A 24,834-nucleotide genomic window follows, 5' to 3' on the forward strand; every position below is an offset into this window, starting at 1 on the left:
GATATATAGATACAGCAATGTAACCTATAAATGTAGGTCACGTCCTTTTACTTAAAAATGGTACACAAGATGGACTCAGTTTGAAGTACTGTTCGTCTTTACCAAAAAAACTACTAAATTAGCTTCAGGAACATCATAGCTACAAAATAGAAACAGAACCAACACCTCTAAATGAAATGCAGCTCAAATTGAAAAGATGCATAGATCAAAATACTTTATTGTTATACATGTTGGAAACATGCTGGCATGATTATTTTTCTTGCAAAACAAACTCTGCATAAGTTGCAATGCTACCAATACTGTACTTACCTTTCTCGTTAGTAAACTTTTGCGTCTCATCCCAAAAGATTCCAACTGCAAACGTCCTCTAAGTGCTAATTCAATCAGCATGCATCCACGTAACCCAGATGAGATGCAGTCATTCCAAAATGATGTGTAACCCTGCAACACAAGCAAAAATCTTAATGTTAGCTACCTGTTAAGAAACTAAGTGTATATGTATTTGCATATTCAATGATATATTGTTCCATATATCCACAAAAATGGAGGGAAAAAATGCCACTTTTGAGGCTTGTAAATTTTAAACATTCACCAGACACAATCCAAGTCAAACAGTTTGCTTACACCTAAATTCTCTAGTCCCCTCAGCATTTCAAATACTTGGATTGATGTGCCATCTCAGTCTCCAATGCAAATAATTTCAGATTTGAAAGTATCTCCATTAAAGCTATATTTTTTGATGCTATTTGTTCTGGGAAACCTATTCATTTGCGACTTACAAAATGAATAATTAGCTTTTACTTTGACTCAAAATAGGCTCCCCTTCAGTTTGCACGCATTTTATGTTTCCTTTTCCAATATACATTACCATTTAGGTTGAAGTCCATCCGCAATTCATCTGCTTAACAAGTTCACAGCTCTTCAATGCCAATTCTCCTCACAAATTTGTCTTATCCGTGCAACTTTGTATCAGAATATGGTATATTCTGGAATTCTAATATTGGAATTTTGTATTTTGCTGCAAGTGCTAATTATGAATAGGATAAACAGCATGGGGACAAATCTTTGCCGAACTAACCTCAATCACTATGTCCCAGGAACAGCCCATTTTGAAGTTATTAAGCTTTTTACACAGCTGCATGGTTTCATGCAATTACAAAGGCCCCTTGAAAAAAATTAAATGCAAAATAATCATGCCTATGCCAGCAATTTTGGACTGAAGCAGCAGGATTTGTTTTTATTCACACGCACGATGTTGGTGTCGCTGGCAAGGTCAGCATTTGTTGTCCATCCCTATACAATTGAATGGTTTGCTAGGCCATTTCAGAGAGAAGTTAAGAGTCAACTATATTGCTGTGGGTCTGGAATCATACATAGGCCAGACTGAGTAATGACAGCAGATTTCCTTTACTAACCTAAAGGACAGTGCATCAAATGGTATTTACAACAATCCAGCAGTTTGATGGCCAGCATTACTGATACTAGCTTTTGGTTCGCTGAATTTGAATTCTCCAGCTGCCATGATAGAATTTGAACTATCTCCAGATCATTAATCCAGGCCTCCAGGTTACTAGCTGAACAATGTAACTAACATGCTACTGTACCCTCTTCATCATTCAGATAAAAGATAAAAACAATTTAACTCAGCTGGATAAAGATCCCAGTTGTTAATGTAGAAAAATCAGCCAAGGATGAACTACTGAGCTAAATAGAATCAATAAAAATAACAGACTGATTAAATAACCCTTGACAATGAATTTTGGGTACATTCTCCTTAGCTCCCCTCCCCAAAAAAGCTGCTAGGCGCTGCTCTTTCCAACATTGCCAGATCCCAAACTCTTGCCCCGGGGCTCTATAATCTCCTGCTCCTCAAACAGTTGCTTAAAGTTAATTAGTCACCAGGAAGGGATGGGATCTGTGAGGATACCAAGGGAAGTAAGGGTGGGTACAGACAATCATCTTCAATTTTCCTTAGATACAGTGATGGTGCCAGAGGACTGGATAATTGCAAATGCTACACTCTGGTTTAAAAAAGGTGTAAGGTGGGAAAGCTTTTAGAAATGATAATGTGGGACAAAATTAACATTCACTTGGGCATGTGGGGATTAATTAAGGAAAGCAAGCAAGATTTCTTAAGGGCAAATTGTGTTACCTAACTTGGTTGAATTTTTTGAAGAGGTAAGAGAGGGTTGATGAGGGTAATGCAGTTGATGTGGTGTACATGGACTTCCAAAAGACATTTGATAAAGTGCCACATAATAGGCTTATCAGGAAAGCTGAGGCCTATGGGACAACAGGGCCAGTGGCAGTACGGAAATGAAGTTGGCTGAGTGATAGGAAACATAGTAGTGAACGGTTGCTTTTTGGACTAGAAGTAGATATACAGTGGAGATCCCAGGGGTAAGTATTAGGACCACTGCAGATGATACAAAGCTCGATAATATTGTGAACAGTGAGGAGAATAGTGTAGAACATCAAAAGACTGGTGGAATGGGCGGATATGTGACAGGTGAAATTTAATGCAGAGACATGTGAAGCGATACATTTTGATAGTAAGAATGAGTTGAGGCAATAAGAAATAAAGGGTACAATTCTAAAGAGGGTGCAGGAACAGAGAGATGCAGAGATATATGTGCACAAATCGTTGAAGTAGACAGGGCAGGTTAGAAAGTGGTTAAAAAGGCATACTTGATCCTGGTGTTCATAAGTAGAGTACAAAAGCAAGGAGGTTATGGTGAACCTTTAATAATCACTGATTCAGCCTCAGCTGGAGTAGTGTCCAATTCTGGGCATGGCACTTTAGAAGAATGTGAAGACTTTATAGAGAGAGTGCAGAAAAGATTTACTAATTGTTCCAGGATTAAGGCCAATTACCTGGTTAGATTGGGAAAGCAAGGTTTGTTCTCCTCAGAAGATTTAACAGATATTCAAAATCATCAGGGGTCCAGACAGAGTCCTGCCCCTGCTTGTAGCTACTCCTCCCAGGCCATCTACTGTCATGGTATGTCTTGCAACAGCCATCCTCACACATCCACTGTAGCTTGTCTGCAACCGCTCTGTGACGTCCATTATCGAACTACGCCTAGGTTGGACCTTCTTTGTTGCCCTCTAGAAGAGATCTCTGAAACATTTCATTCTGACATAATAGCCAAAATACTGACACTTCCTTTCTAGATGTCACTTTTTAGCTCTTGCAATTTCAAGCACCTCTTTGTTTCACAGAATCATTGATTTGTTATGGTGCAGAAGGAGGGCATTCGGCCTATTGTGTCATGAGCAATTTACTTAGTGCCATTCTCCATGTAGCCCTGCACATTCTTTTCAGATAACAGTTTAATTCACTTTTGAATGTTTCAATTGAACCTGCCTCCACCACACTTTCAGGCAGTGCTTTCCAGAACTTAACCACGAAGTTTTTTTCCCAAAACAAAAACAGAATTACCTGGAAAAACTCAGCACGTCTGGCAGCATCTGTGGAGAAGAAAAGAGTCGACGTTTCGAGTCCTCACGACCCTTCAACAGAACTGAGTATAGTTAGGAGAGGGGTGAAATATAAGCTGGTTTAAGCTGGTGGGGGGGAGAGAAGTTGAGGTGGGGGGTGGTGGTTGTAGGGACAAGCAAGCAGTGATAGGAGCAGATAATCAAAAGACGTCACAGACAAAAGGATCAAAGAGGTGTTGAAGGTGGTGATATTATCTAAGAAAATGTGCTAATTAAGAATGGATGACAGGACACTCAAGGTACAGCTCTAGTGGGGGTGGGGTGGAAAGACTGACAAGGTATTAGTTGTAGATTTTAAAATAATGGAAATAGGTGGGAAAAGAAAAATCTATATAAATTATTGAAAAAAAAAACAAAAGGGAGGGGGAAGAAACGGGGTGGGGATGGGGGGAGGGAGTTTAAGATCTAAAGTTGTTGAATTCAATATTCAGCCCGGAAGGCTGTAAAGTGCCTAGTCAGAAGATGAGGTGCTGTTCCTCCAGTTTGCGTTGGGCTTCACTGGAACAATGCAGCAGGCCAAGGACAGACATGTGGGCAAGAGAGCAGGGTGGAGTGTTAAAATGGCAAGCGACAGGGAGGTTTGGGTCTTTCTTGCGGACAGACCGCAGGTGTTCTGCAAAGCGGTCACCCAGTTTGCGTTTGGTCTCTCCAATGTAGAGGAGACCGCATTGGGAGCAACGAATGCAGTAGACTAAGTTAGGGGAAATGCAAGTGAAATGCTGCTTCACTTGAAAGGAGTGTTTGGGCCCTTGGACGGTGAGGAGAGAGGAAGTGAAGTTTTTTTCCCATATCACTTTGCTTCTTTCACCAGTTACTTTAAATCTGCACCCTCTCATTCTCCATCCTTTCACGAGTAGGAACACTTTCTCCCCATCTATTCTGTCCTGACCCCTCATGACTTTGAATACCTCTATGCAATCTTCTCTCAGCCTTCTTTTCCCCAAGGAAAACAGTTCCAATTTCTCCAATCTGTCTTCATAACTGAAGTTTCTCATCCCCGGAACCATTCTCATGAATCTTTTCTGCACTCTTCATAAGACATAGGAGAAGTAGGCCATTTGGCCCATTGAGTCTGCTCCACCATTCAATGATATCACATTACCTGCACACCTGAAAACTACTGAAGTTGTACCTACCAGCTCCAGTGAATGTTTATTCTCATTGTATCAACAACATCTTTGAACTTTACCTTATAACAATGAAACCCCTTTCATAATACCAATTGTATTAGTAATACAAACATATTGCTTGGTATCTGTTAGAACGGTGTCAATTTTCACCTCACTTCTTGAATGCTCTATTCAAAAAAATGCAAATGCACACTGTCTCTCTGTTTACATCTCAAACTAGTACATCAAAGCACCCAGGCTAGCTGGCTTTAATCCAATTAAGATATACCCGCAGACCAAACCTCTGTTTAAAAAAAATGTTTTCCAAAATATTATATATATTACTAGCGCTTCATGACAGTGACTATTAATTTTTTCCCCGAATTATTGTTTCTAGAAGTTTCCCCACCGCCAAAGTTAAACTGACTGGTCTGCAGTTGCTGGGCTGATCTTTACATCCTTTTTTGAACAAGGATGTATCTTAGTAATTCTCCAGTCCTCTGGCACCAACCCTGATTCTAAGGATGACGAAAAATTAAGACCAGTGCCTCCGCAGTTTCAACTCTCATTTCCTTCAGTATCCTTGAATGCATCTCATCGGGTCCTGGTGCCTTATCAACTTAAATGCAGATAACCTATCCAAATATAGGTTATCAATTTAAAACCACTCTAGTGTCTGAATTACCTCTTCTCCTTTCACCATTCCTTGGCAGCACCTTCTTCCTTGGTAAAGGCAGATGCAAACTCAAGAAATAGGAGCAGGAGTAGACCACATGCCTGTTGAGCCTGCTCCACAATTCAATATGATTATGGTTGATCTTGGGCTTCAACTCCATTTTCCTGCCTGTTCGCCATATCTCTTAATTCCCTGTGAGACCAAAAAGTATTAATTTAATACTTCAGCTATCCCTTCTGCCTCCATGCATAAATCCCCTTTTTGATCCTTAATCAGCCCTACTCCTTTTACCATCGTCTTACTATTTATATGCCTATGGAAGACTTTGAGATTCCCTTTTATGTTAGCTGCCAGTCCCATTTCATACTCTCTTTTTGCTTCTCTTAAGTGCTTTTTCACCTCCCCTCTGAATCTTCTATATTCAGTCTGGTTTTCAATTGTATTTTCTACCTGACATCTGTTATAAGCACACTTTTTCTTCTTTATCTTGACAAAATAAATAGAAATTATCTAGGGAGCTCTGGATTTGTTTGCCCTACCTTTTTCTTTCAAGGGAATATGCCTTGACTGTGCCCAAACTCACTCTTCTTTGAAGGTTTCAATTGTTCAGCTACCATTTTTCGTGCCAATCTTTGACTCCAATTTATTCGGCCAAGATCCATTGATCCATCGTTGAACTAAGGACTAACTTTCATTAGTTCTGACGAAGAGTCATATGGACTCGAAACATTAACTGTATTCCTCTCTGCAGATGCTGTCAGACCTGCTGAGATTTTCCAGCTATTTTTGTTTTTGATTCAGATTTCCAGCATCCACAGTATTTTGCTTTTATATTAAATTAGCATTCCTTATTCTAGTGCTATCTATCTCTTCCATATTCTGTGCACTTTGGCATTCCTCTCTGATATTATCTCCAGGTCCCTACACCCCTGCCAAGTTAGTTTAAACACCCCCACCAACCCCCGCACTCCCCCACCCCCCCCCAAACCCGGCCACTGGTTTGTATATGGAATTACAAGCAAATGTCTTAGCGTACACATTTCAAAGGTCTTTATTTTCTTCCACAGATCTTTATTTATTGTCCAGGTTTCTAAGGCATACAGGTGAGTGGATAGAATGGAGCATCTTTTGACAGAATAGATAGAGAGGAACTGTTCCCATTGGCAGAAGGGTCGAACACCAGAGGAAAACGATTTGAGATGACTGACAAAACAAGGGTGAGGAAGAACTTTTTTTATAAGGTAGTGAGTAGTTAGGATCATGAATGCACTGCTTGAGAGTGTGGTGGAGGCAGATAAAGTTGTGGCTTTCAAACAGGAATTAGATAAGCGCCGCAAGAAAAAAATTTCAGGGATACAAGCAATGCATATTGCATAATGAAGCTTGACTGACAGCCCAGACATCCTAATATAGTCTGTTGAAACAGCTGCACCCAAGGGAAAACACTGCTTGATTGACAGCTTTCTCTCTCAGATCAATTTCTCAATTGCTCAGTGGTTATTTTAAAAAAAGTTATACATTCATGCATAAAGCCTTTGCATGCATGATGTTGTTACTAAAGAATTCATTGGTTCTGTACAGACTGTATACTGGGTAAATAGGCATTGAAATGCCATAGATTGACATAAAGGGTATGAGGGGCCATTGGGGTGGAGGGACATAACATTGGCATGAGGGGCATGGGTAAGGCCATTTGAACTTTCCTTTGAAAGGTTTCCTCATTCAGACTATGGCTTACAATACCTCTGAGGGGCTGTGAACCACAACTTATTGAAAAGTTAACCCGGCTCCACGAAAATTGTGGAGGGCTAGGAGATGCCTATCTCCACAATGGAGCCGGCCAAGTCAGGATTGTAGGATGCTGGCTCGCGCCCGCACCCTTATCTCGCACTGATGAAAACTGGGGCCACTGGGAATGGAGCCAGGAATCCCAGAATTGTGTCACGGCCACTATTTCTAAATATCCACGCAGTATCTATGACTCTACGAAAATCCAGCCCAATATCTCTGTTGCAGCTTGAATAATGGCTGCCAAGGTTTCTGTGCCTTGAAGGGATGTCTAGACTGCTGAACAAGAGATGCGAAAGCCTCAGCAAAGGTCCCCAAACTAGGATCCACCCTACCGTAGGCTGACATTTGTTTGCTTAATCAGAGCTATGAATAGAGCTCAGGTATTATATTACAGTCAGTGAACATACTCACTCCTGGCCTTAAGTGACAGGGAATGTCACTGATGAAGCTGCTGAAAATTATTTGACCAAAGGGATGCCTTGTTACTTCTACCTGGCTCGTTGCCACTGCTGGGTGACAATGGACTTCACTCAATGTGGTGATGCTCCAATTAAGCTCTACACTATAGTTCATGATTCCATTGATTCTGTAGTCCTGAATTTAGGCAAACACACCACAGCTACAGTAGGGAAAATAAAGGAAGCATAGTTTGATGACCAAACCAGAGATGCTAACAGTGAAGTAAAAAGCAAAATACTGCAGATGCTGGAAATCTGAAACAAAAACAAAAATTGCTGGAAAAACTCAGCAGGTCTGACAGCCTCTATGGAGGGAAAGACAGAGTCTTACAGGCTCGAAACGTTAACTCTGTCTTTTTCTCCACAGATGCTGTCAGACCTGCTGAGTCTTTCTAGCAATTTTTGTTTTTGTTTCATGCTAACAGTGAAGTTACCTAGGTAGTGGAAGACAACCACAATAGAGAAAAGTTGAATGTGCATTTTTGCAGTTGCTAAGTTTCTCATTTTTGGGGCCAAATATTTATTTAAGTTTTCACAGAAAGAACATACAGAATCAAAGTTTGAGATTTTACAGCAAGACTGCCCAAAAGAAGAGTGAAAATATTAATTTATATCAATTACTAGGAGGAACTTTTATTTAGTTTCAATGTTTTAAGTTGCAAAAAAACTCATATCAGGACAATAAAGTACATTTACCAAACTCAACATTGGAATCCATAGGAACAGGAGAATCAATTAACATTCCTCTACAGACTCTCACTCCCTGAACATTTTTTAAGCCCATTAATAGATTGAACCATATGTACGCCAGAGATCTTTTCATGTTTATTAACCCAGAATTAATACAGTTACTCAGGCTGTCACAAAGACCATAAGACGTAGGAGCAGAAGTAGACCATTTGGCCCATCGAGTCTGTTCTGCCATTCAATGAGATCATGGCTGATCTGATAATCCTTAACTCTACTTTCCGGCCTTTTCCACATAACCCTTGATTCCCTTACTGATTAAAAATCTGTCTATCTCAGTCCTGAATATACTTAACAACCCAGCTTCTACAACACTCTGATTCACTATCCTCTGAGAGAAGAAATTCCTCCTCATCTCTGTCTTAAATGGGTGACCCCTTATTCTGAGATTATGCCCTCCGGTCCTAGACTCTCCCACAAGGGAAGACAACCTCTCAGCATCTACCCTGTCATGCCCCCTAAGAATCTTAAACAAAAACAGAACCACCCGGAAAAACTCAGCAGGTCCGGCAGCATCGGCGGAGAAGAAATCAGTTAACATTTCGAGCCTTCATGGCCCTTCGGCAGAACTGAAGCATAGTTAGAAGAAGGGAGATATATAAACTGGTTTAAGGTGGGTGGGTGGGGGGGGGGGGGAGAGAGAGACATTGAGGGTGTGGTGATTGTGGAGATGAGCAGATAATCAAAAGATGTCACAGACAAAAGGGTCAAAGAGGTGTTGAAGGTGGTGATATTTGTCTAAGAAAAGTGCTAATTAAGAATGGAAGACAGGATATTCAAAGTACAGCTCTAGTGGGGGTGGGGTGGAAAGACTAACGAGGTTTTAGTTTTAGATTTAAAAATAATGGAAATAGGTGGGGAAAGAAGAATCTATATAAATTATTGAAGAAAAAAGGCGGGGGGGTGGGGGGGAGAAACGGGGTGGGGATGGGGGGGAGGGGGAGTTTAAGATCTAAAGTTGTTGAATTCAATATTCAGCCCGGAAGGCTGTAAAGTGCCTAGTCGGAAGATGAGGTGCTGTTCCTCCAGTTTGCGTTGGGCTTCACTGGAACAATGCAGCAAGCCAAGGACAGACATGTGGGCAAGAGAACAGGGTGGAGTGTTAAAATGGCAAGCAACAGGGAGGTTTGGGTCTTTCTTGCGGACAGACCGCAGGTGTTCCGCAAAACAGTCGCCCAGTTTGCGTTTGGTCTCTCCAATGTAGAGGAGACCGCATTGGGAGCAACGAATGCAGTAGACTAAGTTAGGGGAAATGCAAGTGAAATGCTGCTTCACTTGAAAGGAATATAGGAATATAGATTCTTCTTTCCCCACCTATTTCCATTATTTTTAAATCTAAAACTAAAACCTTGTTGGTCTTTCCACCCCACCCCCACTAGAGCTGTACTTTGAATATCCTGTCTTCCATTCTTAATTAGCACTTCTCTTAGACAAATATCACCACCTTCAACACCTCTTTGACCCTTTTGTCTGTGACATCTTTTGATTATCTGCTCATCTCCACAATCACCACACCCTCAATGTCTCTCTCTCTCTCTCCCCCCGCACCCCCCCCCACCCACCCACCTTAAACCAGTTTATATATCTCCCTTCTTCTAACTATGCTTCAGTTCTGCCGAAGGGCCATGAAGGCTCGAAACGTTAACTGATTTCTTCTCCGCCGATGCTGCCGGACCTGCTGAGTTTTTCCGGGTGGTTCTGTTTTTGTTTTGGATTTCCAGCATCCGCAGTAGCTTTTAGCTTTTTGTTTTTATCTTTGTGTTTAATTGACTGCCACCTCTCTTCAAGAAATGCCCTCTTTGAAGAAGTACGGTTCTGTCCTCCGACAGGATTTCCGACTGTCTCTTCTGCCCTGCTCACCTTCATTGCCTTCCATTTCTCTCCTGGTGTTTGACAAGGTGTTTACTAAAACCCGCTTTCACAGCCATATCTCCTTTCTCAGTGACTGTCTCCGTCTCCGACTCACCCCACGTGGATTTCAACTGAAATTCCATCCCTCTTGTTTCGAACCCACCCAGGACTACAGGTATCTCCGGGACATAAAACGTTTCTCGGACTGCTGTTCCCGTCGCATTCTGAGATCCACACTCAGTGCCATGCGCCGCCATATGAACACACTCGACCTCTCCCTCCAGCAGCACCGCCGCACCCTTTTTCAAAGCTGCGCGTGCCCCCAGTTTCATTTTATTCTTCGCCTCATCCGTCGCCTCAACAAGAAACTTTTTCTCTTTCTCTCAAGTGCTAAGGAACGCAAGCTCCAACAACTCATCGACTCCAACACCCATCTGGGACCCTCCACCCCTGCTTGTCCCTCCGTCCTCACCCCATCTTCCAATCCCAGCCCCAGCCGCGTATTCACTATACCCCCTGACCTTCCCCTCTCCGATGCTGAACGTTCAGTGCTCAGCAAAGGACTTAGTTTCATACCCTTACGCCCTCATCTCAATGAATTTCGGGCTCGGCATGATGCTGAACTCTTCTTCCGCCGTCTTCGTCTCCGTGCTCACTTCTTTGGGCAGGAGTCCTCTCCCCGTTCAACGGATCCTTTTACCCACCTCCAATATTCTCCCTCCACTTGGACCCCTCCCTCTGGATTCTTACCTTCTCTTGATCTTTTCATTGAGAACTGTCGGCGTGACATTAGCCGTCTCAATTTCTCTGCTCCTCTCACCCATTCTAATCTGTCTCTCTCTGAACTCACTGCACTCCGTTCTCTCAGGTCCAACCCCAACATTGTCATCAAACCCGCTGACAAGGGTGGTACTGTTGTTGTCTGGCGCAGTGACCTCTACCTCGCGGAGGCTGAACGTCAACTCGCAGACACTTCCTCCTACCTCTCCCTGGACCATGACCCCACCACAGAACATCAAGCCATTGTTTCCAGGACTGTCACTGACCTCATCTCCTCTGGAGATCTTCCTCCCACAGCTTCCAACTTGATAGTCGCCCAACCTCGGACGGCCCGCTTCTACCTCCTACCCAAAATCCACAAACAGAACTGTCCTGGCAGACCGATCGTGTCAGCCTGTTCCTGCCCCACGGAACTCATTTCTCGTTATCTTGACTCCCTTCTCTCTCCCCTTGTCCAGTCCCTTCCCACCTACATCCGTGATTCCTCTGACACCTTACGTCACATCAACAATTTCCAGTTCCCTGGCCCCAACCGCTTCCTCTTCACCATGGATGTCCAATCCCTCTACACCTCCATCCCCCACCAGGATGGTCTGAGGGCCCTTAGCTTCTTCCTTGAACAGAGGCCCCAACAATCCCCATCCACCACTACTCTCCTCCCTCTGGCTGAACTTGTTCTCACACTGAACAATTTCTCCTTTAACTCCTCTCACTTCCTCCAAATAAAAGGTGTGGCTATGGGCACCCGCATGGGCCCCAGCTATGCCTGTCTCTTTATGGGGTATGTGGAACATTCCTTGTTCCAGTCCTACTCCGGCCCCCTCCCACAACTCTTTCTCCGGTACATCGATGATTGCTTCGGTGCTGCTTCATGCTCTCGTCGGGACCTGGAAAAATTTATTAATTTTGCTTCCAATCTCCACCCCTCCATCATCTTCACATGGTCCATCTCTGACACTTCTCTTCCCTTCCTTGACCTCTCTGTCTCAATTTCTGATGATAGACTGTCCACCAATATCCATTACAAGCCTACCGACTCCCACATCTACCTCGACTACAGCTCCTCACACCCCGCTTCTTGTAAAGACTCCATCCCATTCTCTCAGTTCCTTCGCCTCCGTCGCATCTGTTCTGATGACGCTACCTTCAAAAAAAGCTCCTCTGACATGTCCTCCTTCTTCCTTAACCGAGGTTTTCCATCCACGGTCGTTGACAGGGCCCTCAACCGTGTCCGGCCCATATCCCGCGCATCCTCCCTCACGCCTTCTCCTTCTTCCCAGAAACATGATAGGGTCCCCCTTGTCCTCACTTATCACCCTACCAGCCTCCGCATTCAAAGGATCATCCTCCGCCATTTCCGCCAACTCCAGCATGATGCCACCACCAAACACATCTTCCCTTCACCCCCCCTGACGGCATTCCGTAGGGATCGTTCCCTCCGGGACACCCTGGTCCACTCCTCCATCACCCCCTACTCCTCAACCCCCACTTATGGCACCTCCCCATGCCCACGCAGAAGATGCAACACCTGCCCCTTCACTTCCTCTCTCCTCACCGTCCAAGGGCCCAAACACTCCTTTCAAGTGAAGCAGCACTTCACTTGCATTTCCCCTAACTTAGTCTACTGCATTCGTTGCTCCCAATGCGGTCTCCTCTACATTGGAGAGACCAAACGCAAACTGGGCGACCGTTTTGCGGAACACCTGCGGTCTGTCCGCAAGAAAGACCCAAACCTCCCTGTCGCTTGCCATTTTAACACTCCACCCTGTTCTCTTGCCCACATGTCTGTCCTTGGCTTGCTGCATTGTTCCAGTGAAGCCCAACGCAAACTGGAGGAACAGCACCTCATCTTCCGACTAGGCACTTTACAGCCTTCCGGGCTGAATATTGAATTCAACAACTTTAGATCTTAAACTCCCCCTCCCCCCATCCCCACCCCGTTTCTCCCCCCCACCCCCCCGCCTTTTTTTTTTTCAATAATTTATATAGATTCTTCTTTCCCCACCTATTTCCATTATTTTTAAATCTAAAACTAAAACCTCGTTAGTCTTTCCACCCCACCCCCACTAGAGCTGTACTTTGAATATCCTGTCTTCCATTCTTAATTAGCACTTTTCTTAGACAAATATCACCACCTTCAACACCTCTTTGACCCTTTTGTCTGTGACATCTTTTGATTATCTGCTCATCTCCACAATCACCACACCCTCAATGTCTCTCTCTCTCTCCCCCCCACCCCCACCCCCCCACCCACCCACCTTAAACCAGTTTATATATCTCCCTTCTTCTAACTATGCTTCAGTTCTGCCGAAGGGCCATGAAGGCTCGAAACGTTAACTGATTTCTTCTCCGCCGATGCTGCCGGACCTGCTGAGTTTTTCCGGGTGGTTCTGTTTTTGTTTTGGATTTCCAGCATCCGCAGTAGCTTTTTGTTTTTACCCTAAGAATCTTAGATGTTTCAATAAGGTCGCCTCTTATTCTTCTAAACTCCAGTGAGTACAGGTCCAAACTACTCAACCTCTCCTCAGAAGAAAATCCCTCAATACCTGGGATCAACCTAGTGAACCTTCTCTGAACTGCCTTTAATGCCAGTCTATCTTTCCTTAGTTAAGGGGAACAAAACTGTTCACAGTATTCTAGGTGTGGTCTAACTAGTGCCTTGTATAGTTTTAGCAAGACTTCCCTATTTTTATATTCCATTTCCTTTGAAATAAAGACCAACATTCCATCTGCCTTCCCCATTACCTGAACTTGTAGCCATGGGTTCTTATCTTATTAAGTAGCCTTATGTGCGGTATCTTATCGAACGCCTTTTGGAAATCCAAATATATTACATCTACTGGTTCGCCTTCATCTATCCAGCTTGTTACCTACTCAAAGAATTCTAATAAATTTGTCAGGCATGACTTGCCCTTCATGAAGCCATACTGACTCTGTTTGATTATATTATGCATTTCTAAATGCTCTGCTTTTAAATCCTTTACAATAGACTCTATCATTTTCCCAATAATGGATGTTAAGCTAACTGGCCTATACTTACTTGCTTTTTGTCTCCCTCCATTTTGAATAAGGGTGTTACACTGACAGTTTTCCAATTCTCTGGGACTTTTCCAGAATAGAAGGATTCTTGGAAGATTACGATCAATACATCCACTATCTCTGTAGATACTTCCTTTAATATCCTAGGATGCAACCCATCAGGTCCAGGGGACTTATCAGCCTTTAGTCCCATTAGTTTCCCTAGTACTTTTTCTCTAGTGATAGCTGTTGTATTTATTCCCCCCCGCCCCAACTTTTGCCCCTTGATTTGCTTTTTTGGAATGCTATTAGTGTCTTCTACTGTGAAGTGATGCAAAGTGTTTATTCAACTCCTCAGCCATTTCCTGGTTCCCCATTATTGTTTCCCCCACCTCATTCTCTAAGGGGTCTATGTTCACTTTGGCCTCTCTCTTCCTTGTTATACAGCTAAAGAAGCTCTGTCCGTTTTTTTATTACTTGCTAGTTTACCCTCAAAGTTTATTTTCTCCTTTTTTTGGGTCATCTTTTGTTGGTTTTTAAAACTTTCCAAATCCTCTGACTTACCACTAATCTTTGCCACATTGTATGTTATTTCTTTCAATTTGATACTATCCTTAACTTCCTTGGTTGGTTTATCCCCTTCTTAGAATCCATCTTCCTCACCTCCTCTTTGTTGTGAGTCATGAACTATTTTCTTAAACGTCTGCCGTTGTTCATCAACCATCTTTTCTGATAAACTCCTTTCCCAGTCCACTCCACCCAACTCTGCCCTCATTCCTTTGTAATTACCCTTATTTAGGTTTAGCATAGTTATTTCTGACCCAAATATGTCACTCTCAAACTGAATGCTAAATTCTACCATGCTATGGTCACTGTTTCCTAAGGGATCTTTTACTCTGAGATCATTTATTAAACCTGCCTCATTAAACATTAGCAGATCCAAAACAGCCTGATCGCTTGTCGAATCCACAAAATGTTCTAGGAAACTGTCTCGAATACACTATGAATTCTTGCTCATAGCTACCTCTGCCAATTTGATTTTCCCAATGTACATAAAGATTAAAGTCACCCATGACTTTTTATGCTTTTTTTACATACCCTCATTATCTCGATTTATTCTCTGTCCTACAGTTTAGCTACTGTTAAGGGGTCTGAAGACTACTCCCACCAATGTCTTCTTCCCTTGTTATTTCTTACCTCCACCCACATGGATTATACATCTTCCGATCCAAGATCATTTCTTGCTATCGTACTTATTCCATCTCATACTAACAAAGCTACCTCACTACCCTTTCCTTCCTGCCTGTCCTTTCGAAAAGTCACATACCCCTGAATATCTAGTTCCTAGAGTTGATCTCTTTGTAACCATGTCTCCGTAATGGCTTTAAGATCATACACATTAACCTCCATTTGTGCCGTTAATTCATTTATCTCGTTCTGAATACTATGTGTATTTAAGTAAAGAGCCATTAACCTTGTCTTTTTACCATATACACTTTGTCCCTTCCTGTCACACTCTGGGAATCACTACCTAAATAGGTGCCCTGCAATGCTGCCATATCTTTTTGCTTTGTAAGCCTACATATCCCAACCCCACCTCACCATCTATTTGGTTTAAAGCCCTCTCTACAGCCCTAGTTATTCGATTCACCAGGACAATGGTCTCAGCACAGTTCAAGTGAAGCCCGTCCTGCCGGAACAGCTCCCCACTACCCCAGTACTGGTGCCAGTGCCCCATGAACTGAAACCCATTCGTCCCACACCAATCTGTGAGCCACGCATTTAACTCCTTGACTTTATTTACCCTATTCCCATTTGCCTGTGGCTCAGGTAGTAATCCTGAGATTATTACCTTGGAGGTTCTGCTTTTTGATTTAGCTCCTAACTGTTCTTTCAGCAGAACTGCCTTTCCAGTCCTATCAATGTCTTTGGTACCAACATGGACGACAACGACAACTGGATCCCTCCCCTCCCACTCCAAGTTCCTCTCCAGCCCTGAGGAGATGTCCTTAACCCTGACACTGGACAGGCAACACAGCCTTCGGGGCTCACGCTCACGGCTGCAGAGATCAGTATCTATCGCACTAATTATACTGTCCCCTATGTTCCTATTTCCTCCCCCCACTTGAATGGCTCCCTGTACCACGGTGCCGTCATCAGTTCACTCATCTTCCCTGCAGACCCCGCTTTCATCCACACAGCTTGCAAGAACCTTGTAATTGTTGGACAACTGCAGGGGCTGAGGCTCCTCAAACGCTACCCCCTTGGTCCCCATACCTGCCTCACCTGCAGTCAAATCCTCCTGTCCCTGATCACAGACCGAATTTGAATTACCTAATCTGAGGGGTGTGACTACCTCCTGGAGCAAAGTGTCCAGGTAACGTTCCCTCTCCCTGATGTGGTGCAATATCTGCAACTCGGACCCAAAGCTCGAGCTGCAAACACTTACTACAGATGTGTTCGCTCTGGGTCACTTTGGTGTCCATCAGCTCCCACATGCTGCAGCAGCAACACATCACCCGCCCTGCCATCAGTATCATATTTAATTTAATTTAATTTATGAATTAATTACTCGAGTATCCCCGCTCTTTACACTTGAAGAATCCCTCGCTCTTTATACTTTATTGTAATTATTTTTTTTACACCAGTATTGATCTGATACTTAAGATATTTTTAAGAAAAAGAGAGAGGAAAAAAGACTAGAGATCTAAACACAAATTAAAGACCTTACTTTTTCTTTAAAGACTAGGGGCAGAATCTTCTGTTCCGTGTTGGGGGGCAGGCCCTGCATACCCGCGCGTAAAATGATACGCGGTGATGTTGGGCGCGCCTCCCGACCCCCCCTCTTTCCCCCACCCGCGCAGGTAGCACTGAGCGCTTCCGGGTGCATGTCATGCTGGGCGGGCCTTAATTGGCCTGCTCACGTAAAATGGGGGCGTGCAGTCGATTGCGGGCAGCGAACGGCTCCGCACCTGCTCCCGACCGGCTCGTCCGACGGGGAGAAAATTCTCCCCTAGAAATGCTCACCAGTCCTACTCACCAATCAGCTGCTTTCTCTGCACTCGCGTCACTTGGTTCATGATGTAATTCGGCATACTGGTCTCACATGAACTCCCTGCTCTTTTTAAAATGAAGTCTCCCCACTCTCTTTAAAATAAAGTCTCCCGCTCTAAACCTTTATATACCAAAACAAGCAATATCTAGGTCCCATTTAACAATGACGTGCATCATTTTGAGTGCACACCAGAGTCGGCTGCATGCCCACCGAACTGTCAAAGGCCTGTTAAGGCCATTAATTAACTAATTAAAGTGATTGTCAGGGCTGCCCGTCCAATCTTAAGGTTGGTGGGCAGGCGAACAGTCCAGGCAGCCTTCGCATTTTTCATGAAACCTCATCCACGGGCGGGATGATGTTTCATGAAAGGGTTTATTAATTCATTAAAATGTTTCATGAAAATTCATAAACATGTCCCAGCTCACGTGACCATGTCACATGAGGGGACATGTCCGAATAATTTTTTTAATTCTTTTTTTCAATTTTTCATTCTGAACTTAATCTCCCTGAGGCAGCACTGTGCCTCAGGGAGATTTCTGCGCTCTTTCGCACGCATGTGCGAGAGAGTGCAGGCCCCGACTCCCCTCTTCCCCCCACCCGCACAGGTAGCGTAGATCACTTCCGGGTGCACGTCACGCTGGGCGGGCCCTAATTGGCCTACCCACGTAAAATGGCGGAACGCAGCCATTCCTTTCGCTGCACTCGCATCACGTGGTTCATGACATAATTCGGCTGGTCTCACATGAACTCTCCACTCTTTTTAAAATAAGGTCTCCCTGCTCTCTTTAAAATAAAGTCTCCCGCTCTAAACCTTTATATACCAAAACAAGCGATATCTAGCTCTCATTTAACATTGATAAATTCTCACCCCAATCTATTCAGTGATCTATTCAGAATTTAACAATGCAGAACTGTAAACACATTTCTGTGCAGAACACAACATTGATAAATACCCATCCCAAACTATTCAGGAAGTGTCTGAATTAAGATGTAAAACAGCCAAAGTTTCTTCCATTTCACCAATTTTACCTTGCTGTATTCAGTACAGTATTCAGTAATTGCAGAAGACATGGCAAGTATATTGGTAATGCTTCAAGTGAATTGGCAGAATCTTCTAAAGAGGAAAAGGATTTACTACACAGGATATATGGCATTGAAACAAGCCATTTGGCCTTATCAGTCGATGCCGGTGTTTATGCTCCACTTAATCTTCCTCCCATCTTGCCTCATCTAAATCTATCGTTGTAACCCTACATTTCCTTCTCCCTCATATACTTGTCTAGCTTCCCCTTAAATGCACCTGTATAATTCACTTCAACCAATCCCTGCGGAGCGAGTTCCACATTGTCAGCATTCTTTGTGTGAAGAAGTTTCTTCTGAATTTCCTTCTGGATTTCTTGGTGACTATCTTTCTTGATGGCCTCTAGGTTTTCTCTTCCCCACAAGAGGAAACATCCTCCCTATATTCCTTATCAAAACCTTTCATAATTTTAAAGCCCTCTAGATCACCCCTCGGCCTTTTTACAAGAGAAAAGAGGCCTAGCGGGTAAATCCTTTTTGAATACCCGTGCATTTCTTGTAAATCTTCTTTGCACCCATTCTAGTGCTTCTATATTGCTTTCTTAATATGTCAACTAGAACTGTACGCAGTAATCTTTTGTGGGATCTAACCAAGGTTTGTAATAGTTTAGCATAACCCCTTTTTTTTTTACAGTTCCGTCCCTCTAGAACATATAAAATAGGAGCAAACGTAGGCCAATTGGCCCTTCGAGCTGCTCTGTCATTCAGTAAGATCATGGCTGATCTGTTTGTGTTTTGAATTCAACATTCCCAAAAATAAAACCTAGTGCTTGGTTTGATTTTTTTATGGCCTTGTTAACCTCTGATGCCACTTTTAGTGACTGGTGTATTTGTACTCTGAGATCTCTTTGTTCCCTTACCAACCTAGACTTATACGTTGCGGGTAATAAGCGACCTCCCTCTTCTTCCTACCAAAATGTACTCCTTCTGTTTTGAATCTGTTTTGAACTCCACTTGCCCATTATTTGTCATTGTGCAAGTTTAATAATGTCCTCCTATAATTTGTTGCAGTCCTCCTCATTATTGACTACCATACTACCACTACACTGGTTATCTACCCAGCAATGTGGAAAATTGTCCAGGTATGTCCTGTCCACAAAAAGCAGGACAAATCCAACCGAGCCAATTACCGCCCCATCAGTCTACTCTCGGTCATCAGCAAAGTGATGGAAGATGTCACCAACAGTGCCATCAAGCAGCACATACTCAGCAATAACCTGCCCACTGACGCTCAGTTTGGCTTCCGCCAGGGCCACTCAGCTCCTGACCTCATTACAGTCCTGGTCCAAACATGGATAAAAGAGCCAAACTCAAGACGTGAGGTGAGGGTAACTGCCCTTGACATCAAGGCAGCATTTGACCGAGTGTGGCAACAAGAAGCCTTAACAAAACTGAAGTCAATGGGAATCGTGGGGAAAATTCTCCACTGGTTGGAGTCATACCTAGCACAAAGGGAGATGGCTGTGGTTGTTGAAGGTCAATCATCTCAGTCCCAGGACATCACTGCAGGAGTTCCTCAGGGTAGTGTTCCTAGGCCCAACCATCTTCAGCTGCTTCATCAATGACTTTCCTTCCATCATAAGGTCAGAAGTGGGAATGTTCGCTGATGATTGCACAATATTCAGCACCATTCGCGACTCGTCAGATAAGATACTGAAGTAGCCTATGTCCGTATCCAGCAAGACATGGACAACATTCAGATTTGGGCTGATAAGTGGCAAGTAACATTTGTGCCACACAAGTGCCAGGTAATGACCATCTCCAACAAGGGAGAATCTAATCATCTCCCCTTGCTATTCAATTAGCATTGCTGAATCCCCCACTATCAACATCCTGGGTTTCCATTAACCAGAAACTGAACTGGACCAGCCATATAAGTACTGTGGCTAAAAGAGCAGGTCAGAGGCTGGGAATTCCGTGATGAGTAACTGACCTCCTGACTCCCCAAAGCCTTTATCCCACCTACAAGGCACAAGTCAGGAGTACGATGGAATACTGTCCATTTGCCTGGACGAATGCAGCTCCAATAACAATTAAAAAGCTCGACACCATCCAGGGCAAAGCAGCCCACTTGCTTGGCACCCCACCAAACACCTTCAACATTCTTTCCTACACCACCAATGCAGAGTGGCAGCAGTGTGTACCATCTACAAGATGCACTGCAGCAACTCACCAAGGCACACACACATCTGAAACCGCTACCACCTAGAAAGACAAGGGCAACAGGTGCATGGGAACACTACCACCTACAAGTTCCCCTCCAAGCCACACACCATCCTGACTTGGAACTTTTTCGTTATTCCTTCACTGTCGCTAGGTCAAAACCTGGAACTCCCTCCCTAACAGCACTGTGGGTGTTCCTTCAACACATGGATTACAGTGGTTCAATAAAGGTGCCTTCTCAAGGGCAATTAGGGATGGGCAATAATGCCCACATCCCATGAAAGAATAAAATAAATTCCCTACCAATTTGGTGTCACCGACAATTTTAGAAGTTGTTGGATGAGTAATTCCGCGGCACCAAGGATGGGCTCTGCACCCGACTTCAGGGCCCACCCTCAAAACATGGCGGATAATGAGTTAATTGAATTTGCAGGGCAGGTTTGAGGTCTTCATCTTGCCCAGTGACGGAGGGCAGGGTGTCCGGCCTCCGAGGTCGTTGGCTGTGTCCCGGAACCCAGCAAATGCCGGCATTGTACAGAGTTTGGAAGGTCACTTGGACATCAGGTATTTCCAGGCTTTTAAGATGAGTGTTTATTTATATGAGATCTGCTGTCTCCAAACTTTGCCACTGAGCAGAAGTGGCATTTTTTTTAACCTTAACAAGTATTCCACATCTTTGCATGGAGGAATTGTCCAGTTGCTGCATATTTCCCTCCAGGGAAGTGTGAGCCATTGGAGCGAGAGGAGGCGGTGAGAAGGGCCAAACCAGCCCCTCGATTTAATGAGGACTCCCACAGAGCCCTCCTATGTGCAGTGCCCAACGAATGTGAGCAGCTGATGCCATCCAGTGGGAAGAGCAGGAAGCCGAGCCAAACACAGGCTGCTGGAGGTCAGCAGTGTTGGGCTGATGAGGAGAACCTGGTCTCAATGCCAGAAGAGGCTCAATGACATCATGAGGGCAGCCAGAGTAAGGCCTCAGCAGATGCAATCTTGTGCCAGTGTACTACAGGGCGTGGCTATAAAGGAAGGATGAAAGTGAGTTTGGCTGGAGCTCCAAGGCATAGAGTCATTGAGGTCTACAGCATAGAAAAAGGCCCTTCGGCCCATCGAGTCTGCGCCGGTCAAACAAGTACCTAACTATTCTAATCCCATTTTCTAGCATTAGGCCTTATATGTCATGGCATCGCAAGTACACATCCAAATACTTAAATGTTATGAGGGTTTCTGCCTCTACCACCCTTTCAGGCAGTGAGTTCCAGATTCCCACCACCCTCTGGGTGAAAAAATTCGTCCTCACATCCCCTCTAAACCTCCTGCCCCTTACCTTAAATCTATGCCCCCTGATTATTGATCCCTCCACCAAGGGGAAAAGCTCCTTCCTGTCCACCCTATCAATGCCCCTCATAATTTTATACACCTCAATCATGTCCCCCCTCAATCTCCTCTGCTCCAGGGAAAATAACCCCAGTCTATCCAATCTCTCCTCATAACTAAAACTCTCCAGCCCAGGCAACATCCTCTGCATTCTCTCTAGTGCAATCACATTCTTCCTCTTATGCAGATTCCAGAACTGCACACAATACTCTAGCTGTGGCCTAACCAGCATTTTATACAGTTCCAGCATAACCTCTCTGCTCTTATAACCTATGCCTCGGCTAATAAAGGCAAATATCCCATATGCCTTTTTAACCACCTTATCTACTTGTCCCGCTACCTTATTGGACCAGTGGACATGCACACCAAGGTCTCTCTGATCCTCGGTACTTTCCAGGGTCCTACCATTCATCGTGTATTCCCATGCCTTGTTTGTCCCAGCCCAAGTGCATCAGCACACACTTATCCGGATTAAATTCCATCAGCCCATCTGACCAGCCCATCTATATCCTCCTGCAATCTGTGGCTATCCTCCTCACTATTTATCACCCCACCAATTTTCATGTCATCTGCGAATTTACTGATCAACCCTCTTACATTCAAGTCTAAATCATTTATATATACCACAAACAGCAAGGGACCCATCACCGATCCCTGTGGAACCCCACTGGACACAGGCATCTAGTCACAAAAACGCCCCTCGACCATCACCCTCTGCTTCCTGCCACTCAGCCAATTCTGGATCCAATTTGCCAAATTGCCTTGGATCCCATGGGTTCTTACCTTCGTTATAAGTTTCCCATGTGGGACCTTATCAGAAGCCTTGCTGAAGTCCAAGTAGACTACGTCAAATGCATTGCCCTCATCTACACACCTGGTCACCTCTTCGAAAAATTCAATCAAATTGGTCAGACATGGCCTCCCCTTAACAAAACCATGCTGACTGTCCTTGATCAATCCCTGCCTCTCCAAGTGTAGATTAATTCTGTCCCTCAGAATGTCTTCCAATAGTTTCCCCACCACTGAGGTTAGACTGACTGGCCTGTAGTTCCCTGGTTTATCCCTTCCCCCACTTCTTGAATAACGGTACGTCATTGGCTGCCTTCCAGTCCTCTGGCACCTCTCCTGTGGCCAGAGAGGTATGGAAAATTATTGCCAGCGCCCCTGCAATCTCCTCCCTTGCCTCACTCAACAGCCTGGGGTACATTTCATCCAGGCCTGGTGATTTATCTACTTTTAAGCCTGCCAGGCCACTTAGAACCTCCTCCCTTTCTATGCTAATTTCTTTAATTATATCACAGTCCTTCTGCCTGATTTCCATACCCACATCATCCCTCTCACTTGTGAACACCGAAACAAAGTACTTATTTAGAACCCTACCTCCGTCTTCCGCCTCCACACACAAATTACCACTATTGTCCTTAATGGGCCCTACTCTTTCCCTAGTTCTCCTCTTACTCTTAATGAACTTGTAAAATAACTTTGGATTTTCCTTTATTTTACCTGCCAATGTTTTTTCATGCCCTCTTTTTGCTCTCCCAATTTCCTTTTTTAAGTTCCCCCCTACACATTCTATACTCCTCTAGAGCCTCCGCTGTTTTGAGCTCCGGTATCTGCCATAAGCCTCCCTTTTTACCCAATCCTGTACATCCCTCGATATCCAGGAATCCCTGGATTTGTTGGTCCCACCCTTTGTCTTTGCTGGAATATGTTGGCCCTGTACTCTCCCTATTTCCTTCTTGAATGAGTCCCGCTTCTCTGTTGCAGATTTACCTTAAAAGTAGCTGCTCCCAGTCCACCCTGGCCAAATCATATCTGATCTTATTAAAATCGGCCTTCCCCCAATTTAGAACCCTGATTTCTGGCCCATCCTTGTCCTTTTCCATAACAACCCTAAATCTAACAGAGTTATGATCACTATCTGCAAAATGCGCCCCCGCTGATACCTCTACCACTTACCCGGCTTCATTCCCTAAAATTAAGTCCAGAACTGCCCCCTCTCTTGTAGGTCCTTCTACATACTGGTTAAAAAGCTCTCCTGGATGCATTTTAAGAATGTCGCTCCCTCTAAACCTATCACAATATGACTAACCCAGTTAATGTTGGGGAAGTTGAAATCCCCCACTATTACTACCCTATTATTTTTACACTTTTCTGAAATTTGCCTACATATCTGCTCTTCTATTTCTCTCTGTTTGTTTGAGGGCCTATAATACACTCCCAGCAATGTGATGGCTCCTTTTTTTTTATCAGTTCTATGGCTTCATTTGAGGAGCCTTCTAAGATGTCATCCCTCCTTACTGCTGTAATTGATTCCTTGAACAATACTGCGATACCCCCTCCTCTTATACCTCCTTCCCTGTCTCACCTGAAGACCCTATATCCTGGAATACTGAGCTGCCAATCCTGCCCCTCTCTCAACCATGTCTCTGTGACAGCAATGACATCATACTTCCATGTGTTAATTTGTGCCCTCAACTCATCTGCCTTATTTGTCAGACTCCTTGCATTAAAATAAATACCATCCAACCTTGCCAAACTACCTGGTGCCTTAACTGGCCTATAATTTCTATGCCTTCCAGACTCACTTGCTTGCTCTTCAATTTTGGCTGTGCATCTCCCCCTGCTGAACCTCCTCTCAGGATCCCATCCCCCTGCCAAGTTAGTTTAAACCCTCCCCAACAGCACTAGCAAACCTCCCTGCAAGGATGTTGGTCCCATTCCGGTTCAGGTGCAACCCGTCCGCCTTGTACAGGTCCCACCACCCCCAGAAATGGTCCCAGCGTCCCAGAAATCAAAAGCCCTCCTTCCTGCACCATCTCTCCAGCCACGCATTCATCTGGACTAACCTCCTATTTCTATATTCACTAGCACGTTGCACCAGAAGTAACCCAGAGATTACTACTTTTGAGGTCCTTTTTTAAATCTGTTTCCTAGCTCCCTAAATTCTGCTTGCAGTACCTCATCCCTCTTTCTACCTATGTCGTTGGCAGTGTGATGTAATAAAGACTTAGCTATCAGCGATGATGTCAGTGTACTCTTAAAGCTTTGGTCCAATTGGAGGTGGGGGGGGGGGGGGGATTGGTGGAATGTGCAAATGAGGGGTGAGCACAGCATCCAGGCTGCCATGAGCTTTGCTAATAAAGGGTCAGCAGCATGCCATTAAAAAAGGTGAAATTGCCAATGAGTGCAATCTAACACATCTTTACAGGAAGAGAGCCCACAATGCCC

At 44.2% G+C, this 24,834-nt stretch overlaps 1 protein-coding gene across 1 annotated transcript in view; it reads right to left on the reverse strand.

Moving 5' to 3' along the window:
* golph3a (golgi phosphoprotein 3a) overlaps positions 1-24,834 on the reverse strand; it is a 139,348-nt gene that overhangs the window by 42,062 nt on the left and 72,452 nt on the right. The window contains exon 2 of the mRNA XM_078551240.1: positions 310-441. Coding sequence (XP_078407366.1) covers positions 310-441 — 132 coding nt within the window. The remainder of the gene's footprint in view (positions 1-309; positions 442-24,834) is intronic.

Source organism: Cetorhinus maximus, chromosome 1, assembly GCF_964194155.1.
Source record: "Cetorhinus maximus chromosome 1, sCetMax3.hap1.1, whole genome shotgun sequence".
Taxonomy (NCBI): domain Eukaryota; kingdom Metazoa; phylum Chordata; class Chondrichthyes; order Lamniformes; family Cetorhinidae; genus Cetorhinus; species Cetorhinus maximus.